This window comes from Natrix helvetica (assembly GCF_964273705.1).
Source record: "Natrix helvetica genome assembly, chromosome: 2".
Lineage (NCBI taxonomy): Eukaryota > Metazoa > Chordata > Lepidosauria > Squamata > Natricidae > Natrix > Natrix helvetica.
The window spans coordinates 130,512,734-130,538,782 of record NC_138552.1 but is presented as its reverse complement, the minus strand read 5'-3'; the positions used below and the strand labels follow the sequence as shown (position 1 = coordinate 130,538,782).

Below are 26,049 nucleotides of genomic sequence, written 5' to 3'. Positions count from 1 at the left end.
GTACAGGGCTCTACCGTTTGGGTTAGCTTCGGCCCCCAGGACCTTTACCAAAGTGATAGCTGTAGTGACTGCCCATCTGAGGGAGATTCCCCTCAGGCTCTTTTGCTACCTGGATGACATCTTCATCCAGGGGGCGTCTCCTGCTCAGACTAGGTCAGATCAGTAGGTCATTAATACCCTCCAAGACTTAGGGTTCTCGGTTAACTTTGAGAAGAGTACTCTCTCCCCATCCACCCGAATCCTACACCTGGGGGCGGTGATTGATTCCCGGTTGGGTCGAGTGTTTCTTTCCCCGGATCGCAGGTCCAGCTTGTCGAAATTAATCAAGCAGATCAGGAAGGATCATTGTGTTCCCGTAGCGCTTCTTTCCAGCATCGAGGTTGTTCCATGGGCGCGGCTGCACGCCAGGACGCTCCAGTGGAGACTGCTACCATATCAGAGGTCCGATTCCAGCAATTCAATGATCAAGGTACCAGCGACGCCGCAGGTGCTGAGGTATATGTCCCCTGCATTGTTCAAGGGCTGCAAATTCAGTGAGCAGGAGTGCCTCATATTGACAACAGACGCCAGCTTGTTCGGTTGGGGGCAACTCTAGATTCCCAGCTGGCACAGGGATGGTGGTCAAAGAACGACCTTCAACACAACATAAATTGGCTGGAGCTCCGGGCGGTCCACCTTGCCCTACGACGGTTCCAAACCTCAGTAGAAGGTCATCATGCCCTCGTCTTAACAGACAATGTTGCAGCAAAGGCGCACATCAATCGACGGGGGCATATGATCCAGAGCGTTGCACACCGAAGCGATGTCGCTGGGATACTGGGCAGAGAAACACCTGTGCTCCATCCGAGTAGAATACCGGCGTCGACAACCATCAGGCAGACTGGCTGAGCCGGGAGACGGTAGAAAACAGAGAGTGGAGTCTGTCCAAGGAGCTCTTCCAAAGGATCTGTCAGAGGTCAGGAGACCGGTGGTGGATCTGTTCCTCACTCTCTCCAATGCTCAGCTGCCGTGGTTCTTCTCTTGGTTCCCAACTCAGGGAACGGAGGGGGTCAATGCCTTTCGCTCCAGGTAGCTGGTTGGGCTGCTGTACGCTTCCCCCCCACCTCTCCTTCCCGGGGTCATCCAGAAGGTAGTCAGAGAGCAGCCAGAAGTAATCCTAGTGGCCCCCGACTGGCCCAGGGGGGCCTGGTTTGTGGACCTGTTGAGTCTGTTGGCAGGGAGACCATGGAGGATTCCTCAGGAGGAGGTGAGATTGCTACAGGGGAAGTTGGTCCATCCAGATCCACAGTGGCTCCAACTGGCCGTGTGGAGATTGAGTGGGAGTGCCTGAGAGGTGCCCTCCTGTCCCAGAAAGTGAACAGAACCATCAAGGCCTCCCACAGACAGTCAACCAACAAGATTTACGGTTCCACCTGGGTGACGTTTGTTTCCTGGTGCCAGGCCGCCCACGTGACCCCTTCCAGGGCCACGGTCTCTCATGTATTGAAATTCCTCCAGGAGGGTCTGGACAAGGGCCTGTCCCTAGCCACGGTTAGGAGATAGTTGGCGGCACTGTCACGGTTCTCCCTGGGGAGGGCCCCACTCCGCTACCTCTTTTGCCCTTAGTTAAGAGGCTCCTTAGGAGGCGGCCTACCTACGTCTACTGCCAGTCCACAGGTTTCCTATGTGGCACCTTCCCACGGTGCTACGGGCCCTTATGGCTGAGGCATTTGAACCGCTCCGGATGGCCAGCCGGAAGCTAATCACTTGTGTTGTGTTCCTGGTGGCAATCACCTTGGCTAGGTGAGTATCGGAGCTGGGGGTTCTCTCCTCCAGGGAGGATCTATGCATGTTTCACAACAACAGGGTAGTGCTACGCCTGGACCCAGCATTCCTGCACAAGGTAAACACGGTCTTCCACCGGGCCCAGGAGGTGGTTCTCCCGGAGTTCTGCCCAGACCCGGCCAGGGAGCATGAGCACAGGTGGCACCGCCTAGATGTAAGAAGGGCCTTATGGATCTACCTAAGGCGGATGGCAGAATTCCGAAGGTCTGAGGCTCTGTTTGTTTCATTCCAACCCTCGTTGCTAGGAAAGAGGGTTTCCTCATCCACCATTAGCCGGTGGATCCGTCTGGCCATTGCCCTTGCTTACGAGGTGCAAAATCTGCCGGTTCCGGCTGGTATCACGGCCCATTTCACTAGGAGCGTGGCCATCTCGGTGGCCTGGGCCTCTCAGGCCCCCATAGAAGACATCTGCAGGGCAGTAACGTGGGCCTCCCCTTCGCCCTTCATCTGGCACTACAGGCTGGATGTTTTCGCATCTTCCGACACGGCGTTCGGCCGCAGAGTCCTGCAGCAGGTCCTGTCGGATCAGTGAGGGCCCACCCTATGGGACGGAACTTGGATATGTCCCATCACTGGACCATCCTGCAAACCCACTCTGGAAAATGACGGTCTTACCTGAACTGTTATTTTAAGAGGTGTTTGCAGGATGGGCCAGTTCCCACCCTAGGTTAGATAGACAGTATTGCGGGTAGAGGTGTCTCCTTTGTTTCTTGTTTTCAGGATCTCTGGAACGCATAGTGCCTTGAAACTGGAGTCAGAGGAGAGGAGCCCAGAGGCGTGGCTTCAGATTCAACCCAGTCTCGAGGCCAATTGGCTGTGACAATACCATCACTGGCCCATCCTGCAAACACCTCTTAAAATAACAGTTCAGGTAAGACCAACTGTCAGTCTCTGAAAAAAGTTTCAAATTTTTTATTTTAAAAATTTTATTTATCTATTTGTATCCCAACTTTATTACTTTTACAAATAATGCAGTGAACATATCTAACACATCCTAATTGCCCCACAACAAGTTGAACTCATGCATACTTCACACAGCTGTAGATTAACTAATTATTTCTTGGCTTCTTCAAAGCATGTTTTTTATATATTTAAGTTACTGTTTCCTTGAGCCTTTTAACTTTGCTGTTGCTTTGGACATTGGAAATCTTTGGGTTGTGTGCCAATTGTGCTCTTTTCTGGATAGGGAGGTCCTGCTTGCTGTCACTCATGCCTTTTTGACTACTAAATGAGCTCTAGGGCTGCCCTTAAAGAGCATTTGGAAGCTTTAATTGGTACAGAGCACCTGCATGAGTAGTAAATGGTGCAGTTAATCCACACATGTAACACTCCGTGAGCTGCATTAGCTGCCAGTATGCTTCTGAGTACAATTGAAAATACTGGTTGTCACCTTTAAAGCCCTGATCATGTTGAGATTGGGTTTACCTGAGGAACCCCAAATACATACTCTTTTTTTTAGCTAGAAGGATGCTGCTCCATAAAGAACACTGTCTCACAGTGCTCCATTCTGGTTTAGCAATATTTTTCAACTCTGCAATATGCTTGGATAGAGCTAGAAATCCTTCTAACCACATACCTATGTATCAGTAAATAGTATTATAATTTAACTTTGTTCACCTGTTTCAGGCAGCGCTTTGTTGGACAAAATGATTTTTTTTAATGGAATGTGTCACCTCGCCTTAATTTATCTTTTTCACAATAGACAACGGACTTTTCATTATTTTCAAATTGTTAAGATGTTTACCCATTTGTTTGATCTCATACTTGTGAAGTAGTTCTTAGGATACATTATTTAAGAATTTTCCTTCTCAATTCTTAAATGAAGCAGGTAATTGTTTAATTTGGGGTAGAAGTAATGCATTAAACTGTTAATTGTGACATTTGTCTTTAAAAGAAGTTTAAATTCTGTTTCTTCAGTCTGCTTCTAGATTAGATCTGTACATTATAGCCAAGACTTAAATTGATTCCTGTATGTGACTATAAATAGTTAATGAGTCATAGACAGCTGCTTCACAGGTTAAGTGACTGTCAGCCGAAGACCTTCTTTCTGTCATCTGCTTTCAGTTACCTTAATAACTTTCAATATGAGATTAGGGAAAATTTCACTGCAGAAGAACATTTTCTTGTTAATGTTTCCTCAAAAAATCTTAATTAGGGTCTTCTGACATAAAAATAATATTTTGTCTGCAGATTAATCTGGAAAGATATATATTTGATAGAAGATGTAACGGTAATTAAAATTTTTAACCCCAACTTATACAATTACTTGCTTCTTTTAAGAATTGAGGCTGAAAATTCTTAAATGTTTAAATAACACCCCCACCCTCCTCTCTTTTGTTGCTGCTTTACAAAATAATGGGAGTTGGATGGGAAAAGTTTGGTTTTAAAAATAGTGGGTATATATTATAGATCGTCTAACTATTCTACACCACACTGAAGAAGCTTCTTGGATGAGAAGTGAAATGTTTTCAAGGAAAAAATCAAGAAAGTCCAATTGTGCTTTGAACAGCACCTTTGGGACAATCATGACCTGGATGATTGTGAATCTCCATTGACATTCTACTCCAGATGTCTGAAGATTGGTTTAAACCTTCCTTTATGTTTTAAGAGTAAAAAATAATGTTTTATGTTTAAGAATTGAGAGATGGCCATGTTTTAGAATACAGTACTAGGGTTAATCCTATGTCAACAGTTTAAATGATTAATTAAAGGATGGCAAGAAAAATGAAGAGGGAGGAGTTGAATATGAGGAAAGCTTGACAGTGAATCTGAAATTACTTTTATGACTGGTTTATGGTTGATTGACTGTAGTAGGTTCTGATTACGATTTTTAAAGCGCTCCATGGCACAGGACCTAGCTACCTGCGGGATCGCATCCTGCCCCATACATCCCTACGACCAATTCGCTCGCACAGAGAGGGACTTCTCCAGGTGCCGTCTACCAAACAGTGTCGGGGGGCGACGCCTAGGAGCAGAGCCTTCTCTGTGACGGGCCCAGCCCTGTGGAATGACCTCCCCCCTGATATCAGGACTACCTCTGACCTCCGCTCCTTCCATGTAAAGCTCAAGACCCACCTCTTTCAATTAGCTGGCCTGGCTCAACCATAGTTTTACCTTATCGCTCCTGACGGGTTTTTTAAATCTTGTAATTTAATTGAGGGTATTTTAAATTGTCAATTTTAAATTCTATTTTATATATTTGATACCTCCTCCATGTATATGTGTACGTACGTTTATGTGTTTATTTTTATCTGTATATGTATTGTTCATTTGTATATTTTATGTGTTTTTATTGTACGCCGCCCCGAGTCCTTCGGGAGAGGGTGCGGCTAACAAATGAAAATTTATTATTATTAGTAGTAGTAGTAGTAGTAAAGAATTGACAGCTTCTAGGTTTTTAAAAAATAATTCAGAAGTACGATTTGTGTGTTCAGATTAGTCATAGTTAATATTAGTGTTCTCTGCAATTTAGACAGATCCAACAAATAAAAAGAGATAGCAAAAACACATACATATACCTTCCTCTTTTCATTCTTTGTCTTTCTATCTTTATTTTAAACTATTATTTTAAATAGTTTTGAATTATGTAAGAGACTGATTTCTCCTTGATTGACAGTTTGAGAGCTTGCTTAAAATTTGAAATGTGTATAGAAATGAAAGAAGAATAAACAATGTTCCTCAAATTTTTAACTTTTTGCATCATTACTGCTTGAGTTAATAGCTCAGCTGCATTGATTTAGTATTTAAAAATACATATACAGTAACTGAAAGACTCTTAGCCTTTCAGCTGTGACTTCATAATCTTCAAGTAAAAACAATAGTAGTCAGAAAAATATCTACTTATATTGAGGTGTACAATTGCTGAAAAGAAAATCAATTTAAGTGTGCATGCAGCATGTATATGGATATATTAATTTCGGTGCAGTTGTTTTAGAACAAAATCATAGGAATTTAGAAATTAAAATTATTTCTTTTACACATATGGTCTTTATAGGAAAAAAATCAGCTTAAAAAGTAATAATCCACATCCACAGGATGAACAGAAAAAGGGAAAACATTCACAGATGTATGCTGAATTAAACTGCCCCATGACAAATATAAAAGAAGAAAGAAGAAAATGATCAAATGTTAGGGAACTACAATCAGCAATGGCTCTATTAAAATTTTGTGTTTCCTGATGTGCCTTCTGTTGATTTAAGATAAATTCAGTTCATTGCAAGTTAGAATAAGATCATAGCATTACATCAGTACCATTTAACTAGAAAAAAAAGCATGAGAATTAAAGATCTGGTTAAAGAAATTTAGTGAAAGAAAATGAATCTTAGGTATCATTTTTTTCACATGCAGGGGGGTTGCACGGGCGAGGGATGGGAGGGCACATGGGGCACATGTGCATTGCATAATAGGGCTCATGTGCACACTTTCAGCACACAGTGACGAAAAGGTTGGCCATCACTGACCTATACTGTGTGACAAGAAAACAAAAGGTAAAAAAAACAGTATTATTATTTAGGTATGCTAATATACAGTATGCAAATAATCTATCCACTGTCATATATCTCACTTGCTGATATAGATGCTGGAATAATGTGGTTGTTTTTTTAAAGCATAGATACATTTATTTTAGCATAGATTCAAGAATATACTTTGTAGTTTACCAAATGAGTGCAGATAATACTTTCTTATGACTTCGTTTAATGACATTTCAAAGTTGGGAAAAATAACCTGTGACCTGTACTTGCACTTACAACTGTTGCATCATCCCCACAATCACACCATTACAATTTGGGCACTTGGCAACCAGGTCACATTTAAGACAGGTTGCAGCATCCTGCACTGAATTGATCACACTTTGTGATCTTTTTTGCCAATTTCTGCCAAAAAATTCTCACTGGGGAAATTGGATTTGCTTAATTACCTCTGGAACAATTGTTGTAAAAACCAAACAAACACAATTTACAACTGCAATGGCTTGCAAGAGAAATACTAATCTCAATTGTGGTCATACCTCGAGGATTACCTATAGATGAACTCTCTTAAAATTGCAGTTGATGTCCATGAGAAAATATATACTAGAGAGTAAATAAGATACAGATGTATTTCTTAGTTTATATCAAGACAGGTATTAAGCCTTGCTTGTATTGCAAATACTATCTTTGGTTTGGAATTGGGGAAAAAAATTAAATATAATTGCAAGGAAACAGAGGTGTATTGTGGTAAAGATAAGCTACAATTAATGGTTTACTTTGTTTAGAAAGAGAGAGCATGAGCCAGTATAAAGGTGGGTGGAGAAAAGGAGGTAACACGGACTTAATAGATAAAAACTGGAAGAATTGAATGGCTCCACAGTTCAAAAAAGGTTTGAATTAATATTTATAGTGATTGGAAAAAGGCAGATCCTATTTCCAAAAGGTGAGAATTGTACTTGATTGTCTTATTTCTAAAGAAGAATCAAAGTAACTTGTCAGTTTAGCCCCATTTAATGCTAACGTCTCTTCTTTAAATTCTTGAGTTAACATTCAAGAAACATGGTTTTTGGCAAGATGTGCTTGCTCAAAATGTGTCTAGTAGTTGACTTAAATGAAATGTTTCTAAAAATTATTTTACCATACTATGCAGGTTTGTCTATTCATTCTTAAGAAGTGCTGCATTGCTGGATTGGACCTTCGTCCATGTAATCCAGTAGTATTTCTCAACTATTTGCATAAGGAGCCTCACTGGTTTCCAAGCAGAGACCTTCAGAGGCAGTCCCACTGCTGTCAAGGCTGCTAACCATTGATTTCCATGACCCCCAGGAATTGGTTCAATCCTTTTTTGAATCAGACAAGATGTAGCCTGCACAACTCATAGTGAATTTCAAGGATTAATTATACATTGTGTAAAAAAAAATCCTTTGGTCTATCTTATTTTTTTCCAGGATTCAATTACATTTTATCGTTAATAGTTTCCACTACCTCCCAATATTTAAGAACCCTATGTACTATTTTTAATTTTGTTGCCAGCAGGCATTACATGCTGAAATAAATTGGAGCAAAATATATTTAGCATGTATATAATCCATATAGAATTTTGTATGTATAAAAGGTGTCATTTTAATCCATGTTGTCTATAATTGATCTTAATAAATTGCATATTTTCATCGCTGATACTGGAAATATAATCAATATTCCAATAATTAGTACTACTTAATTTAGTGATAATTGTAACAATATTTAAAAATAGTACAAGATAATTTCAGGAAAATATTTGGTGTATTCCATTGGCTCCTTTATGCCGAAATGCCTTTTTAAAAAACACTTTTTCTCTCTCATTTCAGGGAAACGAAGCAAGCTACCCACTGGAAATGTGTTCACACTGTAAGTTCAACTTTACCTAGATTGTTTGTAACAAAAATGCAGCTGCTGTTCTGAGAATATCTTCTCAGTATGGAAGAGAATAGATAGTTCAAGTTTATAATAAAAAGGCAAAAATAGGCTATTTTTTTCTCACCATAGGGCAGGGGTAAATTGCTTCTGCTAATTGAGAATGAGCTACCATTGAATAGTATCTGTTTTTAGGATAACTGGTCAATATATTAGTAGTATTTGATTTGTACCTTCAAAGGATAAAAATCAGTGGATTAGAGGTTCTTTATGCCCTACATTTTTGTTGGGCATGTAAATAATGTATTTTTTAAAACTTGCATTTTTCAACTTAAATTTTATTTATTTATTTATTGGTATCCTATCTTAATTATTTTTATAAATAACTCAACATAATATTCCTTCCTCCTCCTAGTTTCTCTACAACAACAAACCAATGATGTGAGTTGGTCTGGGAGAGAGTGACTGACCCAAAGTCGTCCTGCCAGGTTTCATGCCTTAAACAGGAATTCAATCTCCTGGCTTCTAGCCTAGTGCCTAAACCAATAGACCAAAGTGTCTCTTATTACCTGCTTTAAAGGAGGAAGGCCAATTATAATTCTTGGAAGTAATTCAGCTTCAATTATAATCTAATATAACAGTGTAGTTATGAAATTTTGCTAAATGAATTTGTATATATAAAATCTCTATATGGTGTTCTGCTGTATTATTCTTGTATCAGTACATTGCAAAGCTACTCCTAAATGATGAAGGGATCTATTGAAATAGTCTGTGAGTTGGAAAAGAAAGGCTGGAAGGATTTGTTATACATAAACATTGTCATTTAGTCTTTCTTCCCAAAAGATATGCACAAAGTGAAAGATTTAAATTAGTTTCAACAAACCATGACAATTTATTCTCAGTCCCTTTGAACTTCTTTAACCAAGAGATGTACATATTTCATTGTAATCCTGTCTTTCTCCTAGGCGCTGCTTGGAGTGTCCAAGCATGGGTTAACTTCAGTTTGCTGCCCAAGTAGTCACACCTCCTGCTCCCCTCAGAGGCTCAGTTTAAAAAACTCAGTCGCCCTAAAAGGACACAGTTGGGGAGCTCCAGTTCTTGGACAGCAGGTTGGATTCTCCAAACAGCTTAGTGTAGCCTCTTTTCTTATTTTTGTGTTTAGAGTGTAGATTAGGAAGCGTTAGGTTTTCTTATTTTCTCCCTTCAATTGAAAACTTCCTTCCTATAGCCTTCTGTAGTGTGGAACAGGCAGCTTGGAGCGCGGCTGACTTCCGTGACCACCGCGGTCGAGGCACCACCGGGAGGTTCGTCAGCAGCCGCTGGTGAGCTCTGGGGGCAGGTAGGTAGGTTAGGGATCCCCCAAAAGCTGTTGGAGGACTGTTTTTAGCCCCAGAGGTTCTACTGAGCCCTCGGGATTGCCGACAGCTCTCGGGTGCGCTCCAAAGCTTGCGGCGGCCATTGTGAAGGAAAAAAAGTGGTGCGCTTTATTTTTCAAGCCGTTTGAATTTCCGCAGCCTGGTTCCACAGCAGATCACCGCTGGGAGGGCTTCTTAATATTGGAAACTTGCTCTGTCGGAGGACGAGAATCTGGTCCCCAATGACCCCTCCTTCTCTGGCTTATTCAAGCCTTCAACGTTTAAGGCCATTCTGACCAAAGCTAGGGCTTTGTCCATTCAAATGGGACTCCCCGCCCAATCCGACAAGACTGCCACTGAACAGAGTAGCAAGGAAACAGTCGGATCAGGGGATCCAGGCGCAGGGGTCTTTAAGGAGACCACCCCCTCAGGAGCTGGTTCCGGCACCACAGCTGTTCCTGGATGTTATCCAGCCTGGGTCGATGGCTAATCCCAGTGGGGTGGATAAAAAGCTCTACTCTATGGAGAGCGGCATGGAGGATCTCCTGAAGCTTGCTCAAGTAGATGACCCCATAGTGGCACTAACCTCCAACTCGTCCTTCCAGCCGACCTACTGTCATAAGACTCACATGGCCACCGCGTGGGCCTTGAAGGCCGCCTATTCCTCTTCCTACTTCAGCAGGGCTGCCCTATTTTGGCTCCGCAAACTACTAACCAACCTCCCTGTTGGAGACATTAGATAGCGCCAAGACGTCAACAAAATTATTGCAGCGGTCGAATACTTGGCTGACGCTTCCCTTAATGCCACCAAATTTTCCTCTAGGGCTATGGCATCTTATGTGACCACACGCCGTCTGCTGTGGCTTCGCCACTGGCAGGTGGACATGAAGGCGAAGTGGAAGTTGACCTCGGCCCCTTTCAAGGGTGGTAAGCTTTTTGGTGAGGCCTTGGACTCAGTCTTAATTGAGTCCAAGGACAAACACAAAATCTTACCAGCAATCACCAAGAAACCAGACCAGAAGGGTCATTCCTTTTTTCGTAGGCAGCCCTTTCGGAACACTGACTCCCCCTCCACATCTGGGGGATTTACCAGATCCTATCCCCAAATGCAGGACCGCTCTCAGGATAGAACATCCTTCGGGGACAAAACCAGACAACAGGTTAACCACAGGTCCTTTCGAGGAGGGTTCTCCAACCGCTCCTTTTGCAGAACCAAGTGACTGTCACCGGTCGCCTCCCATTGGGGGTTGGCTACAGCTCTACGCCACCCAGTGGGAGGAGACAATGACAGACGTTTGAGTACTGAACACAATCCGTCACAGCCTTACCTTAGACTTCCTTTCCTTTCCTCCGCGGACCTTCATCCGCTGCCCCCCCGAAATCGACCCACAAGCTACAATTGATGCAGGCAGAGATCCGGCATCTACTGGATATAGCAGCCATAGAGCATGTGCCCCGGGGTCAGGAGGGCAGAGGATTTTACTTGATCCTCTTTCTAGTTCCCAAAGCCTACATCCATGTAGCGTACAAGCGCTTCAAGATGCAATTACTCCAGACCATCTTGGGTTGCATCAGACAGGGTGGCTTCCTGACATCAATCGACCTGAAGGAGGCGTACCTGCACGTTCCCATTCATCCACCGCATTGCAAGTTTCTGAGGTTCCAGTTTAGAAACCAGCATTATCAATACAAGGCTCTTCCCTTCGGCCCATTGTCGGCCCCCAGGACGTTCACCAAACTTCTCGCTGCTGTTGCCGCACATTTCAGATCTCGTCCAGTAAGAATCATTTGTTATCTGGACGACAGCCTGTTGATGTCGTTGTCCAGGGAGCGGGTGTGTCGAGATCTCAACGTCACCATCCACGCACTACAGCAACACGGTTACTCTGTCAATCTGGAGAAGAGTCACTTGGAGCCTACTTCCAGGATTCAACATCTGGGCACTGTGATCGACTCCAGAACTTACAGGGTGTTCCTCACACAGGAGTGGAGGGACATTTGTTGTTCAAAACCACCTTTCTCGTAACCATCACCTCAGCGCACAGAATTTCGGAGCTAGCCGCGCTATCAGTTAGAGAGGACCTTTGTATTATACATTCGGACAGAGTCATTCTGCGATTGGATCCAGCATTTCTACCAAAAATTAACAGCTTATTCCACAGAACGCAAGAGGTCATCCTCCCCGACTTCTGCCCGCGCCCCAGTCATCCCAGGAAGCGCATCTGGCACAAATTGGATGTGCGCTGTGCGGGTATGCAAAAAGAGGATAGCCTCTTTTCGCAAGTCAGAATCGTTCTTCATATCATTCCAGCCCACCTCCATGGGCAGGAAGGTATTATCTTCCACCATAGGACGTTGGCTTCGCGCTTGCATTAATTAAGCTGGCTTACGAGCAACAATCCAGACCTGTTCCTCTTCGTATCACAGCACACTCCATGAGGAGTGCCACGATTACGGATGGTTGGGCTACTCAAGCGCCTATTGAAGAGATCTGCAGGGCGGCTACCTGGTCCTCGCCATCACCGTTCATTCGGAATTACAGACTGGACTCCTTTGCCTCTGCAGAGGCTTCATTTGGGAGGAGGGTCTTACAGCAGGTCTTTGCTCCTGCTAACCAGGACATTCCTTCTTCCCACCCTGGGACTACATAGCTTGGGTATGTCCCATGTTTGGACACTCCAAGCAGCGCCTAGAAGAATAACCGTTGGCTTACCTGAATGGTCGTTCTCTAGGCGCTGCAGGAGTGTCCAACCCCACCCTGGGGTCGCCTGAGGGTGTGTGATTTATCAACTCTATGGCATAGACTTTTCTCCATACAGCATCCTTCTGGGTCTCATACCTTCGTTTTTTAAACTTAGCCTTTGAGGGGAGCAGGAGGTGTGGCTACACAATCTTTGAACTCAGTCCTTGGGCAGCAACCTGAAGTTAACCCATGCTTGGACACTCCTGCAGCGCCTAGAGAATGACCATTCAGGTAAGCCAACGGTCATTTCAGAAGACTTGAGGTATGTACAAAATAATAAATAGCAATAAAATAAAACAATTCCCTTCACTATAAAGATGCCTAAAGAAAAACACAAGGCAGTAAATCCATATTTAAAACTTATGGTTTTTGTTGCCTTCTTAAATGCTGAAATTTAAAGACACACCAGGGCAAAATATTCCATAAGAAGGAGGCCATCGTACAAAAGGTCTACCTCAAAATCCATAATCCTCTTCTGATAGAAGTATGATGAAGGCTCTCACTGGACAGGCAGAACTATGCTTGATAAGGTGGGGTCTTATACCCTCTTGGAACCACAACAAGTAGGGCTTTATAGTGCTTTGATTCCTGCCCAGAAATCTACTGGCAACTAAAGCAGTGAGTACAATATAAAGTAACACATTTTCTCTGTTAATTTCCTGGATACCAAATTTTCCAACCATTTAAACCTTGAATTGTTTTAAAAAATAACTCCACATGGAATATAGGTATGTATTCTACATGAATGCCCAGCTTGCAGATATGATATTGCAGTGAACCACAATCCTTCTTTGCAGGCTTCCACATTCTCCCGAGGAGCCCTGCTGTAAAGTATGAGAAATAATGTGTTCTGTAGCAAGTACAGGGAATCGTTTGATAAAGAATCCAAAGTCATAATGAAATAAAATTTCATTAATGAATGAATTTATTCATGCCATATGGTTCTTTCCAATTGATGTTTGGATTTGAACAAATAGAAGTGACTTATGTACAGTGAAATTCTAGAATTAAGATTTTGTTATATATACGCTGTTCCTGAAATCATACTGGAAGAATATCATGCTTTCAGGATTGGTAAGTATATATTCAATAATTATTGGAAGTTCCACTGGCTTACATCTTTCAATATTGTGATTACATAGATTGAATCTCAGTGCATGATATTTGGAAATTAAAAGTACTACTTTTAGTATGAATTCAAATTTGTTTTGCTGTAGTCACAGTATGGTTCTGGTTCTTTTTGCTCCCAAATTGGAATAACACACAACACAGCTTTTTCCCCAGCTTTCCAGAAGGCTATTATACAATTAGATTAGAACTCTTATTTTTCAGAGTTCTATATTGTCAACTTCACATAAAGTGTTTTACTATATTATACCATCTTTTGGAGGAAAAAAAATACATGTAAGATGCTAATATATACTTAAAATGATATTATGTAAATACAGAGTACCACTACACAGATACCTAAATTCAGTTTTGAATAGAAAATATGAATTTGTATCTTGTGTTCATAATCCAATGGCTACTTAATACAAAACAAAGTTTTGATCAGGATTGCTAGTGGCATAGAAAAAAATGTTGTTATGACTTGTTCTCCAATTTGCTGTATAGGTAGTCCTCAACTTATGTCTGTTTATTTAACTGTTCAAATTAAGAATGGCCTCAGAAAGGGTGCTATATGGTCTTTAGAATCTGAAAATTCTACTTGGATTTTGGCAGAGAAGAATTCGGCACCTAAATGGAGTCCCCTGGGCCTTCCTTCCCTCGAAGGCACCTGGGACTCTGTCTATTTAATGATCTGAGAGATTATTTAACAGTTGCAACTGGGAATGGATTCTGGTTGTTAAGTGAAGCATCATGCTGTCTCACAACTATTTTGCTTAACAACTAAAATTCCAGTCCCAGTTGTGGTTATAAATTGAAGACTGTCTGTACTTTATAACACAAGCATGCAATTGCTTCATTACATCAGTAATTGACTAAAAAGCATATTTAATTATTTCAGTAATCTATAATAGATATATGTATGGTGTTTGCACACAGACACATATGTTTTGTAACTGGTATATAAAATTTTGTAATATTTGCAGTGGTTTTTGAAGTCTGTGTTTACTATGGACTTCATCTAATATCATGGACTAGACCTTTTTCTTTTTCCTGTAATGTTGGGATGGTGTGATGTGATGTAGAAGCAATCAATTAAACAACACATGTCCAATCACTAGCTGATATTCACCTACTAACAGGTGGATACAATTAGGTATAATTCCTTCAGTCTATAGGAAAATTACTTAACATTTACAGGTAAATTTCAAATATATTCAAGGAATATGTAGAACGACATACATCATATATTTCTGATGCTTATTCAGCTTATTCTGTTACTTGTAAAATGACATATAGTGTGGCTATCTTTTTGTTGTTGTTGTTTACAAAGAAAATCATGCAACATTCCATTTCATCCAAATGTTGATTTTTCCTCAAAGAAAAGTATCCAGGCTTATATTCCATAATATTATAGAATGAAATAATACACATTTCAGCCAAGAGACAAACTTTGGTAAGATTATATTTTTAAAAATAAAGAATATTTGATATTTAATAGATGGTTAAGGAGAATGGCCTCTAATCTTTTGTTTGATAATTTCTTTATAGAGTTATAAATTTAATATTTAACCAACACCAGTTCAGTTTCATAAGGAGTTAAAACTAAAGATTTAAATAAACACATTTTTGTATGCTTTGCACTGACCTCACTCTCATTCCCTCCTATTTAAAAGATAACTGACGTGGTTAGATAATTAGAAGGAGATTTGTACCTGACAGATGCTTGTAAACATAAGGCTGAAGTTAACTAAGCACTGTTAGTCCTTTGAACACTTGAGTCAGCGTATATTAGGTTACACAGAGCTGTAAAGTAAAATTTGCAATGGCCGGTCCTGTAAAAGGTAATCCATTTTAATTTATTACATTTAAAGCTGTTGGTGTATAAGAGCAGGGGGATATCTACATTCTTAAACAGTCATTTTTGAACCTGAACAAGAAATTGTATTACAAGAAAGAACTATTATATATTCATTTTGGGTTTTCATATTTCTCTGTCTTTCCCCCCTCCCCCTTTGCCAGTTGATGCAGATGAGATTAAACGATTGGGGAAGAGATTTAAGAAGCTTGATTTAGATAACTCTGGTTCTTTAAGTGTGGAAGAATTTATGTCTTTGCCTGAGTTACAACAGAATCCCTTGGTACAACGAGTAATAGATATATTTGATACTGATGGAAATGGAGAAGTAGACTTCAAAGGTAAGAAAAAATTAATTTGCTATACACACATTCAAACTGTCAGCTTTCACCTAATGTGATAAGATGTATATTTTTTTTTAGTTTTTCAGAATTAGTTATAAGCTTCAGTTATTCATGTTCTATGTGATAATGTAGCTTTCCACTTGAGAAATGTTTTGTATTATTAGCTAGGAAGGATTCATATGCTTAATAAATAATTTCTCTGAAATGTTGGAAAGCATTTAACAGTTTGGTAATTGTATATCTGTTTGGGGAAAGGAAAAACGGTTTGTCTTACTCATGGGTGCAATTCCCTCAGTAGAATCACCTCACTTGATTCAGTTTTTAAAAGTTCTAATAACCATAAGTTAACCCAACTAGGAATTAGTTTCTTGGACAGTTGTGCTACAGTGAAAACTCTACTATCTATCCCTGATAATATTTCAAATGGCACAGAGATTGCAAAAAAGCCATGAAAAAGTCTTAATGCTTAATTGGGTTAGTGTGAAAAGAAATGATCTTGGAGATAGTCATGATACTTCAGAATTTGAAAAGTTAAAACATATTGAAAAGTAAAATAAACAAAAGTCCCTGGGCTGTATTTTTTTAAATAATAGTTTAGGAGCATATTTTTTTTTAATAATCTGTCATCCTAAAGAAACAGGATTTAAGCCTCCACAATCAATACTTTTTATCAGGTCTCTATGATTCCAATATATAGTTATGTACTTATACGGAACTTATTTGCAGTCCAGAGATTACAAATCTCTGGACTGCTTGGTGCTAAGTGAATCTCCATATAACCCTAATGTGATGTGACAGTAAAAATGTTGTAATTCAGTTAGAGGGACACAAATTGTATTCCATCCGTACTATTGAAGTTCCTTGTATCACTTCAGACAGTTATACAGATAGTCCTCAATGACTGTTCATTTAACAATAGTTCAGCTACGATGGCACCAAAGAAAGTGACTTACAACCATCCTTGTGTCCTGCAATCACTTGATCAAAATTCAGGCACTTGGCAGTCAGCATGTATTTACAACAGTTTCAGCTGGGGGTTATGTGTTAGCCATTTGCAATTTTCCAGGAGACTTCTGACTAGTAAAGTCAATGGGGGAAGCCAGATTTGTTTAAAACCATGTAATGAACATGCCAATTGCTATACTGTGGAGTGTCTAGTCTTTGGAACATCAAGAATCCTCACATGGCATGACTCATTTAATAACTATCACTTAATGATGGAAGTTCTGATGCCAATTACGATTGTAGGTTGAGGATTATCTGTATTCAACCCAATGTGCCTCATGGTATTGATGGGAAAAATTGGATGAAATGCTATGTATGCCATCCTGAGCTCCTGAAGTAAAGATGCCGTACATTTTTGTCATGGGATTCCATAACATACAAAGCATGTACAAAAAGAGGAGAAGGTCAAAGAACACGGGAAAATGAAGAGACAACAAGATAAACTACTACAATAGTTAATAGTTAACAATAGTTGAGACCAACAGAAGAGCAAGAGCCAGAACTTTGTATCCTTTTCAACACCCAAAGTGGTAAAAGAGGAATAAAGAAGAAGTAAATTTTTGCAGATGTTGTTGAACTCTTAACCAGCTCATCACAATGATTCGTCCCATTTGCTAGACCCCTCTTTGGAGGCAATATTTTAGAATGGTAGATTCCATTACTCCTTTCACTTTTTCCAAAACCCATATCCTTCAAGTTGCATGGGAACACAGTCTTAATTTCTTGAGCATGGTGGCACTTTCTGTTTCAGTAGAAAATCTCAAAATCCCAATCACACTATTGGCACTGGAGAAATTGGGGCATAAATGGTGTCAACTTTCATTTAGACTGAAAAATACTTCCCCACTCAGTTTTGGTTCAGCCAAAACGAATAAGGATTTAGGCCTTGTAGCCTTCCCAATAATATTTTCAGCAATTACAATTCCTAAGGCATGCCAATCTTTTCCATCTCTGCTGCATTGTTACTGCTTTTTTTGATACAGATCATTCAGTCTAATTTCAGTCTTCCTTTATGCTTAGAGTTTCATTTTAGATAATTTGGGAAAGCATTTTCTGAAATGTAGTTTCCAAACAAGCTAGCCACATATCAAGATTGCCCAGATCAGGAATCTCCCTGTCTCTGTCTCAAAATCCTTGAGGTTGAACTGCTAACAGTTTTCACTATCTTCTACGATTAATCATTGGACCTTGCAGCATCAAACTTGTTACTACAAGTAGTCCTCATTTAGAGACTACAACTGGGACTTGTAACAGGTTCACTAAACAAAGGAGTTGCTAAGAGAAACTCTCAACTGTGCTTATTATCTTTCTTCAGCTTTCTTTTGCTTTACAACCCTGCATTGGTCATTAATGTGAGGGTTGGTCATAAAGTTACTTTTTCATGACTGTCATAACAGTGAAAGCAAAGCAGTTGCTTAAAAAAGGAGTACCTATAGTCTGATCAACGGACATAATTTTGAGCAAGCTGCAGTTCTTTAATATAGATCATGAAGTGCCCCGACCTTCCATTTCATATTTTCATCTTTCTGCCTAATTATAGTGTTTTTTCAGAATGACATTTTTGGGTCCAAGATTTCTTCTGTCAGTAATTAGACGGTTATTTTGTGTCCCATAGCTGATTTGGCTTGGCTCTAGATACTTGTCTTTAAAATGTATATGATAGCCAATAGTTGGATTTTGATGTGGTTAAAATGCAAGGTGATTATATTTTTCTAATCATTCCCTTTCAACCATTGCTGATAATACACAGAGTCTGTTGACTCTTGAATTCTGGAGACCTGTAGGAGGATGAAAAATAAAAAAGTGTTCCGTTGCATTGTTCTAAGACCCCTTAATGCTTAAAGGGAGAAATAAGACCATTAACAATAATTACACCTACATCCAGCTGCATGGCACTTTTAAACATAGGTAATCCTCAACTTATAACTGCAGTTGGAACCAGAGTCTTGCTTACTGAGCGAAGTAGTCATTTAGCAAGACATCATATGCCTGCAATCTTGCTACATCTGGTTGTGGCCACTAAGTGATTTTGCAGTTGTCAAGCAGATGAAATCCCATGCAAACACTGGGTGCCTCCGGTGGGGGAGGTCAACACAGGTAGCAAGCGAGTTGGGCGGAGTGCTGTAATGTGACAATTGACCAGAGCTGCCCATGAAAGCCTCAGCTGCTCACCCAGCCATCAACCCAAGCAAAGCTGCCTAGTCCTGGAAAGCCTCATCCCCTTCCAGTCTGCCAACAGAAACAAAACTGCCCGGACCAAGGAAGGCCTTGCTTGAACTGATAGGCCAGGTGGGCAGTGAATCTTTCCAGGCAACAGCAGCCTTGTTTGCCTTCTGGGACAAGTGAACGATGAGATAGGTAGGTGGAGGGAGCTACAGCATATCTATGGTTGTAAGTGGAGACGGGCTGCCAAGGATCTGGATTTTTACCACATGGTAACAATTGGAGCTGCTGTAATGATTGTAACTTTGCACATGGATAATAAGTCCCTTGGTCCACCACCATCATAATTTCAAACAGTTGCTGAAAGAATGGTTGTAAGTCAATGATTATCATTAAAAGCTGCATTTTCATGTGTCTTCTGAGAGTCACAAGATCTTGTCAAATATGAAAATGTTAGTATATAATACCTAACTCAGGTTCATAAAAACAATAAATAAAACTTGTTGCTTTTAAGATTGCTATGGAAGAAAATTTGAGGATATTTTCCAAGGTTTGGGAAGTACAAGATATTTTCTAAATTCTCTGTATACCTGTGTTCTGTAGAATTTATAGAAGGAGTCTCCCAGTTCAGTGTCAAAGGTGACAAGGAGCAGAAGTTGAGGTGTAAGTATATTATATTTTGTTAACTACAAGCTTCTATGCTTTATTAAAAAGTTGTTTTTTCTGTTCTTCCCTCACTTAATCTTACTTTATAAGCCATTGTAAATTTTAATATACCTTGGACTAGATAACAATTGAAAGATTCATCAACATGTTTTTCATATTTCTAAGGTGAAGTAAACAACTTTTACATAAAAATAGCTATGCTAGTACTTTTCCATCCCTCTTTTTCCTTTTGATACTTTGAACAGTGAGATATTTGCTAAGAAATAGTGCATAAAATTGTTTTTAACTCTTCCTTAGCAATAACATATAGGAAGAAATTATACAGTTCCATAGATGTATCTATCTTGTTGAGTTTTAGCAATGAGAATTTGATAAGATATACAAAGTATGTTTTAGATTGTGCAAATTACATCATAGTTTATATAAATCCCATGGAAGTAGGAATTTATATAAAATAAAATATAAAATAAAGTAGCTATTGGTTATTTGTATAGTGATATCAGACTTTTCATAGCAAGTCCTTAGAAGATAAATGAGATTACCATTACTGACTTAGTTTTAGTAACCTAGAACTAAGGATAAATTTCTCGACAGGGAGAACAAATAACTAGTGGAACAGGTTGTCTCCAGAAGTTTGCGGTGCTCCATGACTGAAGATTTTTAAGAAGAGATTGGATAGGCCAGAATGGTATAGGGTCTCCTGCTTGTGCAGGGGGTTGGACTAGATCTCCAAGGTCCCTTGCAAATGTTATTCTGGTTGAAATTTCAAAACATCCTCTGCTGTAATAAAATCAAAATCATACTTCAGAGTTTTGGAACACACAAAGTGATTAAACAGTCTTATTAGTTAATTAATGGTCTCACTTGCTGACTTTGACTACTAAAATAAGAAATAACTAGGAATATTTAAGCTGCTAAGAATTCACTAAGCTATTCCTTAGAGCAGGGGTTCGTAACCTCAGGGATTCATAATCCACAGACTGCAGCACACTACCGAGCTGTAGCCAACTGGGAATTAGGCCACATACATACATGCAGCTTGATTCAGGCAAGTGGTGGGCCGCTGTGTGGCTTGGTTACCCCTCCCCCCAACCTGGCCACCAAGCTGCAAAGGTTGAGGACCGCTGCCTTAGAGCAGATGGGACCATTAGTAGAAAAAATCAGGAAGTCCTCGACTTACAATTGGTGTTTAACAGGTGCTCAATATCACAGCCAACTCCTCAAAAGCTATTTACAACCCAGTCCCGAAGTTATGGCCACTGCAGCACCCCTGTGGTGGTTCATCTTTACTACAGGCCTCCCTGCTATGTCCCCCACTCTAGTCCCCCACAGGCCTTTCATTCCCCCTCTGGGTCCCCACAGGCCTTTCCCCCACACCAGATCCCAGCAGGCCTTCCCTTTCCCTATCAGGTCCTTGCAGGCATTTCCACCCCTAGATCCTCACAGGCCTTTTCCTCCTCTGTTGGGTCCCCACAGACCTTAAGCTTGATTCCCACCCTACCAAACCCCATACCCCCCTCAAATATCTTTTGAAGAGCTCCTGAATCATGCTGCATGACCACACATGGCATTCAATCTGCGCATATTGCAGTCCGTGGCCAAATAGGCGTGACAATACCACCCACTGGAGCCTCCTGTCCCTCGCTCCGAAAAATTGTTCTATCACAGTAGCAATAGCAATAGCACTTAGTAATACCACTTTACAGTGCTTTACAGCGGTTAACAGAGTCAGCATATTGCCCCCAACAATTTGGGTCCTCATTTTACCCACCTCTGAAGGATGGAAGGCTGAATCAACCTTGAGCCAATAATTCTATTGCAGATCAGAATGGATGAAGAGTTGAGTATGAACAAATGAGAAAACAGGCTAGACAAGGAAGTGTCACAGATAGCTAGTAGGACCAAGAGAGCAAAAACTTCAGTAAGATTCTTTCATGCTATGATAAATATGGAATTTAAAAAAAAATATTAAGAATTTCAAAGCCTGAGTTATACTGATTCACTGGGGCAAAATCTCTTTTTCCAAGTTCTCTTAGTAGCTGCATTGAATTGTTTCTGTTAAAATAAACATTCAAAAGCCTCATTTCAGTTTTCCCAGTCTCTCAGAAAGTCTTATCAGAACTGTATTTTTTCCCCCTTGGTAGTTGCCTTTCGCATCTATGACATGGATAAAGATGGTTATATTTCCAATGGGGAGCTTTTCCAGGTTTTGAAAATGATGGTTGGGAACAATCTCAAAGATACCCAGTTGCAGCAAATTGTAGACAAAACCATAATAAATGCAGATAAAGATGGTGATGGCAGAATATCCTTTGAAGAGTTCTGTGCTGTAAGTATATTTTTCCCCTATCACTGCAGTTAGTACTTTCAGATATCGATATCCAATAGTTCATTCAGTTTCTGCTATTTCCCCTTTATTTGGCAGTTTACTTACATCAGAGGTGGGTTGCTTTCGGTTCGGCCCGGATTGGGCGAACCGGTAGTGGCGGGAGCATGCACAGAAGCATCACATATGCGTGCGAGCACGAACTGTTGCTAGGATTTGCAACCCACCTCTGACTTACATGTGTCATCATAAAGTGTGTGCTTCATAACAATCGTGTATAAGTATTCTAAAACATTTTTTTTCAATGCCTACCCACCATTGAAAATAGGTTGGTTAGGAAGAATTGAAAGACACCCAGAACGATGGTTCCTTTCTCCCTGTTATATAATTGGATTCTAGGCCAATTACATCAATTTTATCTAATGTATTAATTAACATGCTACTCATCATTTATTATTAATATTTTAAATCTGATTATTCTTGTCTTATTGTTTCATGTCTTTTTAATTCTCACAGTGTTTTGTATCAATATTTCAGGTTGTAGGAGGCCTAGATATTCACAAAAAGATGGTGGTAGATGTGTGACTCTTTATGATACTACCCAACACTTTTGCTTTCTTCTCCATCTCTGAAGATCTGCTCAAGACGTCCAGCAATGCTCTCTGTGTATTTAAATGGAAGTATTTTTCTCTGTGAAACCACATTTTCCAACATGAGCCTCATGAAGCCAACTAAGTGTTGTTGAACTTTCATTCTCTCAATAACGCAAGTGTAGCACTTTAAAAGTCTGAAGGACAGCAAAATGGAAAGAGCATATCAGTGTGGTGGAGAAAGGGAAGGGGGTTGGCTTTTTAATTTATTTTTCTCAACTTTTATAACAAGAAAATATCTATCTATATATATGTGTGTGTGTATTTATATATAGATATATATATGTTGTGCTTTCTATTTAGTAGTTAGGCAAGCTTTAATTTAATATACTTGATTTAGGCATAAAACTAGAGTACAAAAGTGCCAAGCAGATTATTATATAGTACAACACATAAGATATACAACTTTACTTTTATGTCACACAGATACACACATGCAAGCAGATATACTTTAGAAGAATATAATGTTTTAATGGATGTTAGGTCAACTTTTTCCTGTGACTGTTTCAGATGTTTATATATTGACTGGCTGAAATAGCATCATTTCCTGTTAATTTATCTTAATTACATTTTTGTATGACAGGAATGTAGATTAGTTTGTGTATATATGTACACTATTTAATAGTATGTGCATGTATATGTACGTACACATACTATTTATGGGTATTAAAATAGCAATGCATGTTATACAAATTTAATTGCCAAGAACTAGATTGTATGTGCAAAAAGATGCTTATGGTCATTTCATTTTTTTTTCATTTAACACAGTTGCATAAAATAAACCTAGTAAACATTGGCTCTTTCCATTTAGATAAAACAGTTGTAAACACTTGTTTTTCAGTACTAATCTTGATACAAAAGAATTTAGGATTCATTTCCTAGGATACCTTCTGCAGTGAGATTACAAAACCTCTCATGCCATTAAAATATCTTCCAACTATATAGTTTATAGCATTTAATATTCTAATTTAAGTTGCATAAAACCTGGTAATATTTTATAAATGTGTATATAGGTTTATTACATGAGAAACATTAACCTCTGCCATATGGAAGAGGTAAGGTTCACATTCTTTTTTTTTTAACGTCCTGATCTTCAGTTGGAGAATTTTTTTCTAAATTTGTTTTTATCATGACTTGTAATTGACAGTAACTTTATATGTGTGATATAAAAGTAGCAAGGCATGTTATAGAACTTTATATCATTCTTTTTCTGCAATGGTACTATTGGATAGAAAAAAATTAAGATTTTTAGGATAGTACGCCCTTTCCTCTAGCAATTTTTCTATTTGAAATGTTTTATAATTCGCGGTGGAAAGGCAGGTTGTTCAAACTTAAATCAATTGCCTCCCAACCAGCCATAGCTGTTCCTTCAATTGAGTGCTGCACATTATGGGCTCTGTCTGTGAGAGAAAAATCCAGGTGCTTGGTGTCCTTGCATGACATGAAGTTTTGCATGTAGATCGATTTGAAATGTTCCTCTTGTTTACATGATTTGCATAATTTAAAAAAGATGTTGCCAAACTTTTGGTAAATAAAACAGAAAATCTCCACTACATGTATCTTTCTTCCTCTGGATCAGTATGTGGATTATAATCCCAGCCAGTGGTTGTATTTGTTCCATTGTCAACTGCCATGCGCTCTGCTTCAGGGGGAACTAGTCTTTTGTGAATTTTTTGTACATAAATATTTGTTACAAATATTTTAGCAATTGCTTTCTATTTCTTAATTGCTTGTGCATATCCTTCCTGGCATAATAGAAAATAGTGCTAATGTTACTTTCGTACTGGGGGAATGAGCTTTTTTAGGTTGTGTGCAAAAAAAAAGGGGGGGGGGTTATGTTGAATGTTTAGATTTTTCCTCTGCATGCTATACCATACATTGTTGGAACTATAGGAACCTTCATAATGTATGAATAAAAATAAACTATTTGAACTTTACTGCATGATGTTAAAGCTTCAGTTGAAAAAAAAAGAATATTCTGAATTTCAGATCTGATTGTACTAAAATTTGATGCTTTTATGTATAATTAAATACCTGTAACAATATTTGCCCATTTTTCTCAGTGACAGTTCATTTAACATCAAGTAACACCTGATTCAACGTTTATAGGGATAACCAGTTCCAAAATTATTTTTCTTTTGTAGACATGTTAACTATCCTGTATTAGTGAATAGGAACAATAAGATCAAGACACATTAAGCTGTAATTTTATAGAGGTTTTTGGCTTACTTATGGGAGAACTGTATTTGGTCAGTTTTATTCTTAGTTCCATAGTAACACCAATTTTATTTTAAGCATAGCATTTTTTAAAATTTTGCAATCTCGACTCATTCCACATATACAGGAAAGTTCCATATGAAAGATATCACCTACTGTAAACATCAGGGAATAATGAATTCAGGATTGAATACATATACTTGTCCATGCCTATTTCAACACAGAATCTTATACTTTTTAAAAACAATATCTTAGATCAAAAGAGCCTCGTGTACAATTTAAGAGTCCCCTTGAATCTGAAAATTGGGTTTTTCCTGTACTATTTCTGAAGCTATTACAAAACTTGAGGGGCTGTAACTAAGAACTGACACCATACATACAATATGTAAGTCAGATACTCAACAGTCTTGAATTTACTTGGAATCTACACAGTAGTTTAAGGACTGGTTTGTGGTACTAAAATTATAAATGTTGCTATGAAAGGATCTTTAATTTGTTATTAGCAAGCCCTTATTAGCATCTGTATTCATGGGGTAGGACATCTTTTGTTAGCTTTTTGCAGAATCTTGCAGCAAAAAAAAAAAGTTACCCCAAAAGCTGCTGTAAATTGTCTACATATTTGGGCCATGAAATAATACAAAATGGGCTGAGATCTAGAAATGCTTTGATGCCAAATTCCTAAAAATTACATATTAACGTGAAGCAGAGGTCCTGCAAGGCTTTTTTTTTTTTTAAGAAAAAATAGATATTCAGGTTCTGAGAGCCAGTTTGGTGTAGTGGTTAAATTAGGCAGAGACTGAGTTCTAGTCCTGCTTTAGATAGAAAGGCAGGTAAGTAACTCTGGGTCAATTCCATTCTCAGAACTCTTACAGAAGAGTCAAGCTACTTCCCAAAATGTCTGCCAACAAAACAGCAAAGACTCTTCAGGTCAGGAGTCAAGATTAATTTGAAGCTGTAAGAGTCCACTCACCTCCATTTTTGCTTGAGATTTCTTTGGTGCCCTCTCAAGTCTAGCTTGTATTCTGTCTATGCTGTAGAATTATAAAGGCAGGTTGGGGCTGCGATGGCTCACATAAGATGCTGGGCCTGTGTACCGCTGAGGCCAGCGGCTCAATTCCCGTAAGCGAATAAATCGCGTAGGGACAAGAAAGGAGCCTCCCCCGATTGTCTACCAGCATTCAGGCGTCCTGCGGGTAAAGATAAAACTGCCCCCAAAAATTCCTTTCACAGAGACACCAGCCACCTCAATGATTCCTGGCTAACGTGCCATACATTAAACAAACAAAGGCAGGTGGCCCTAATGCAAAAGCAACTCTAGGATCTGCTTATCTCCCTCTGTAATGTCACAATATTGAAAAAAAAATCTTATTTCTCTCTTCTTCCAAGAAGGGAGGTTTATCAACATTGTAACAGCTTCCTCCCCCCTTCA

The 26,049-nt window shown here is 39.4% G+C and overlaps 1 protein-coding gene across 1 annotated transcript in view; it reads left to right on the top strand.

The window, feature by feature from the left end:
• PPP3R1 (protein phosphatase 3 regulatory subunit B, alpha) overlaps positions 1–25,345 on the top strand; it is a 56,945-nt gene extending 31,600 nt beyond the window's left edge. The window contains exons 2-6 of the mRNA XM_081944103.1: positions 8,141–8,180; positions 15,414–15,590; positions 19,365–19,424; positions 21,572–21,756; positions 22,291–25,345. Of these exons, the coding sequence (XP_081800229.1) occupies positions 8,141–8,180; positions 15,414–15,590; positions 19,365–19,424; positions 21,572–21,756; positions 22,291–22,338 (510 nt within the window). The 3' untranslated portion in view covers positions 22,339–25,345. The remainder of the gene's footprint in view (positions 1–8,140; positions 8,181–15,413; positions 15,591–19,364; positions 19,425–21,571; positions 21,757–22,290) is intronic.
• The last annotated feature ends 704 nt before the right edge of the window (positions 25,346–26,049 follow it).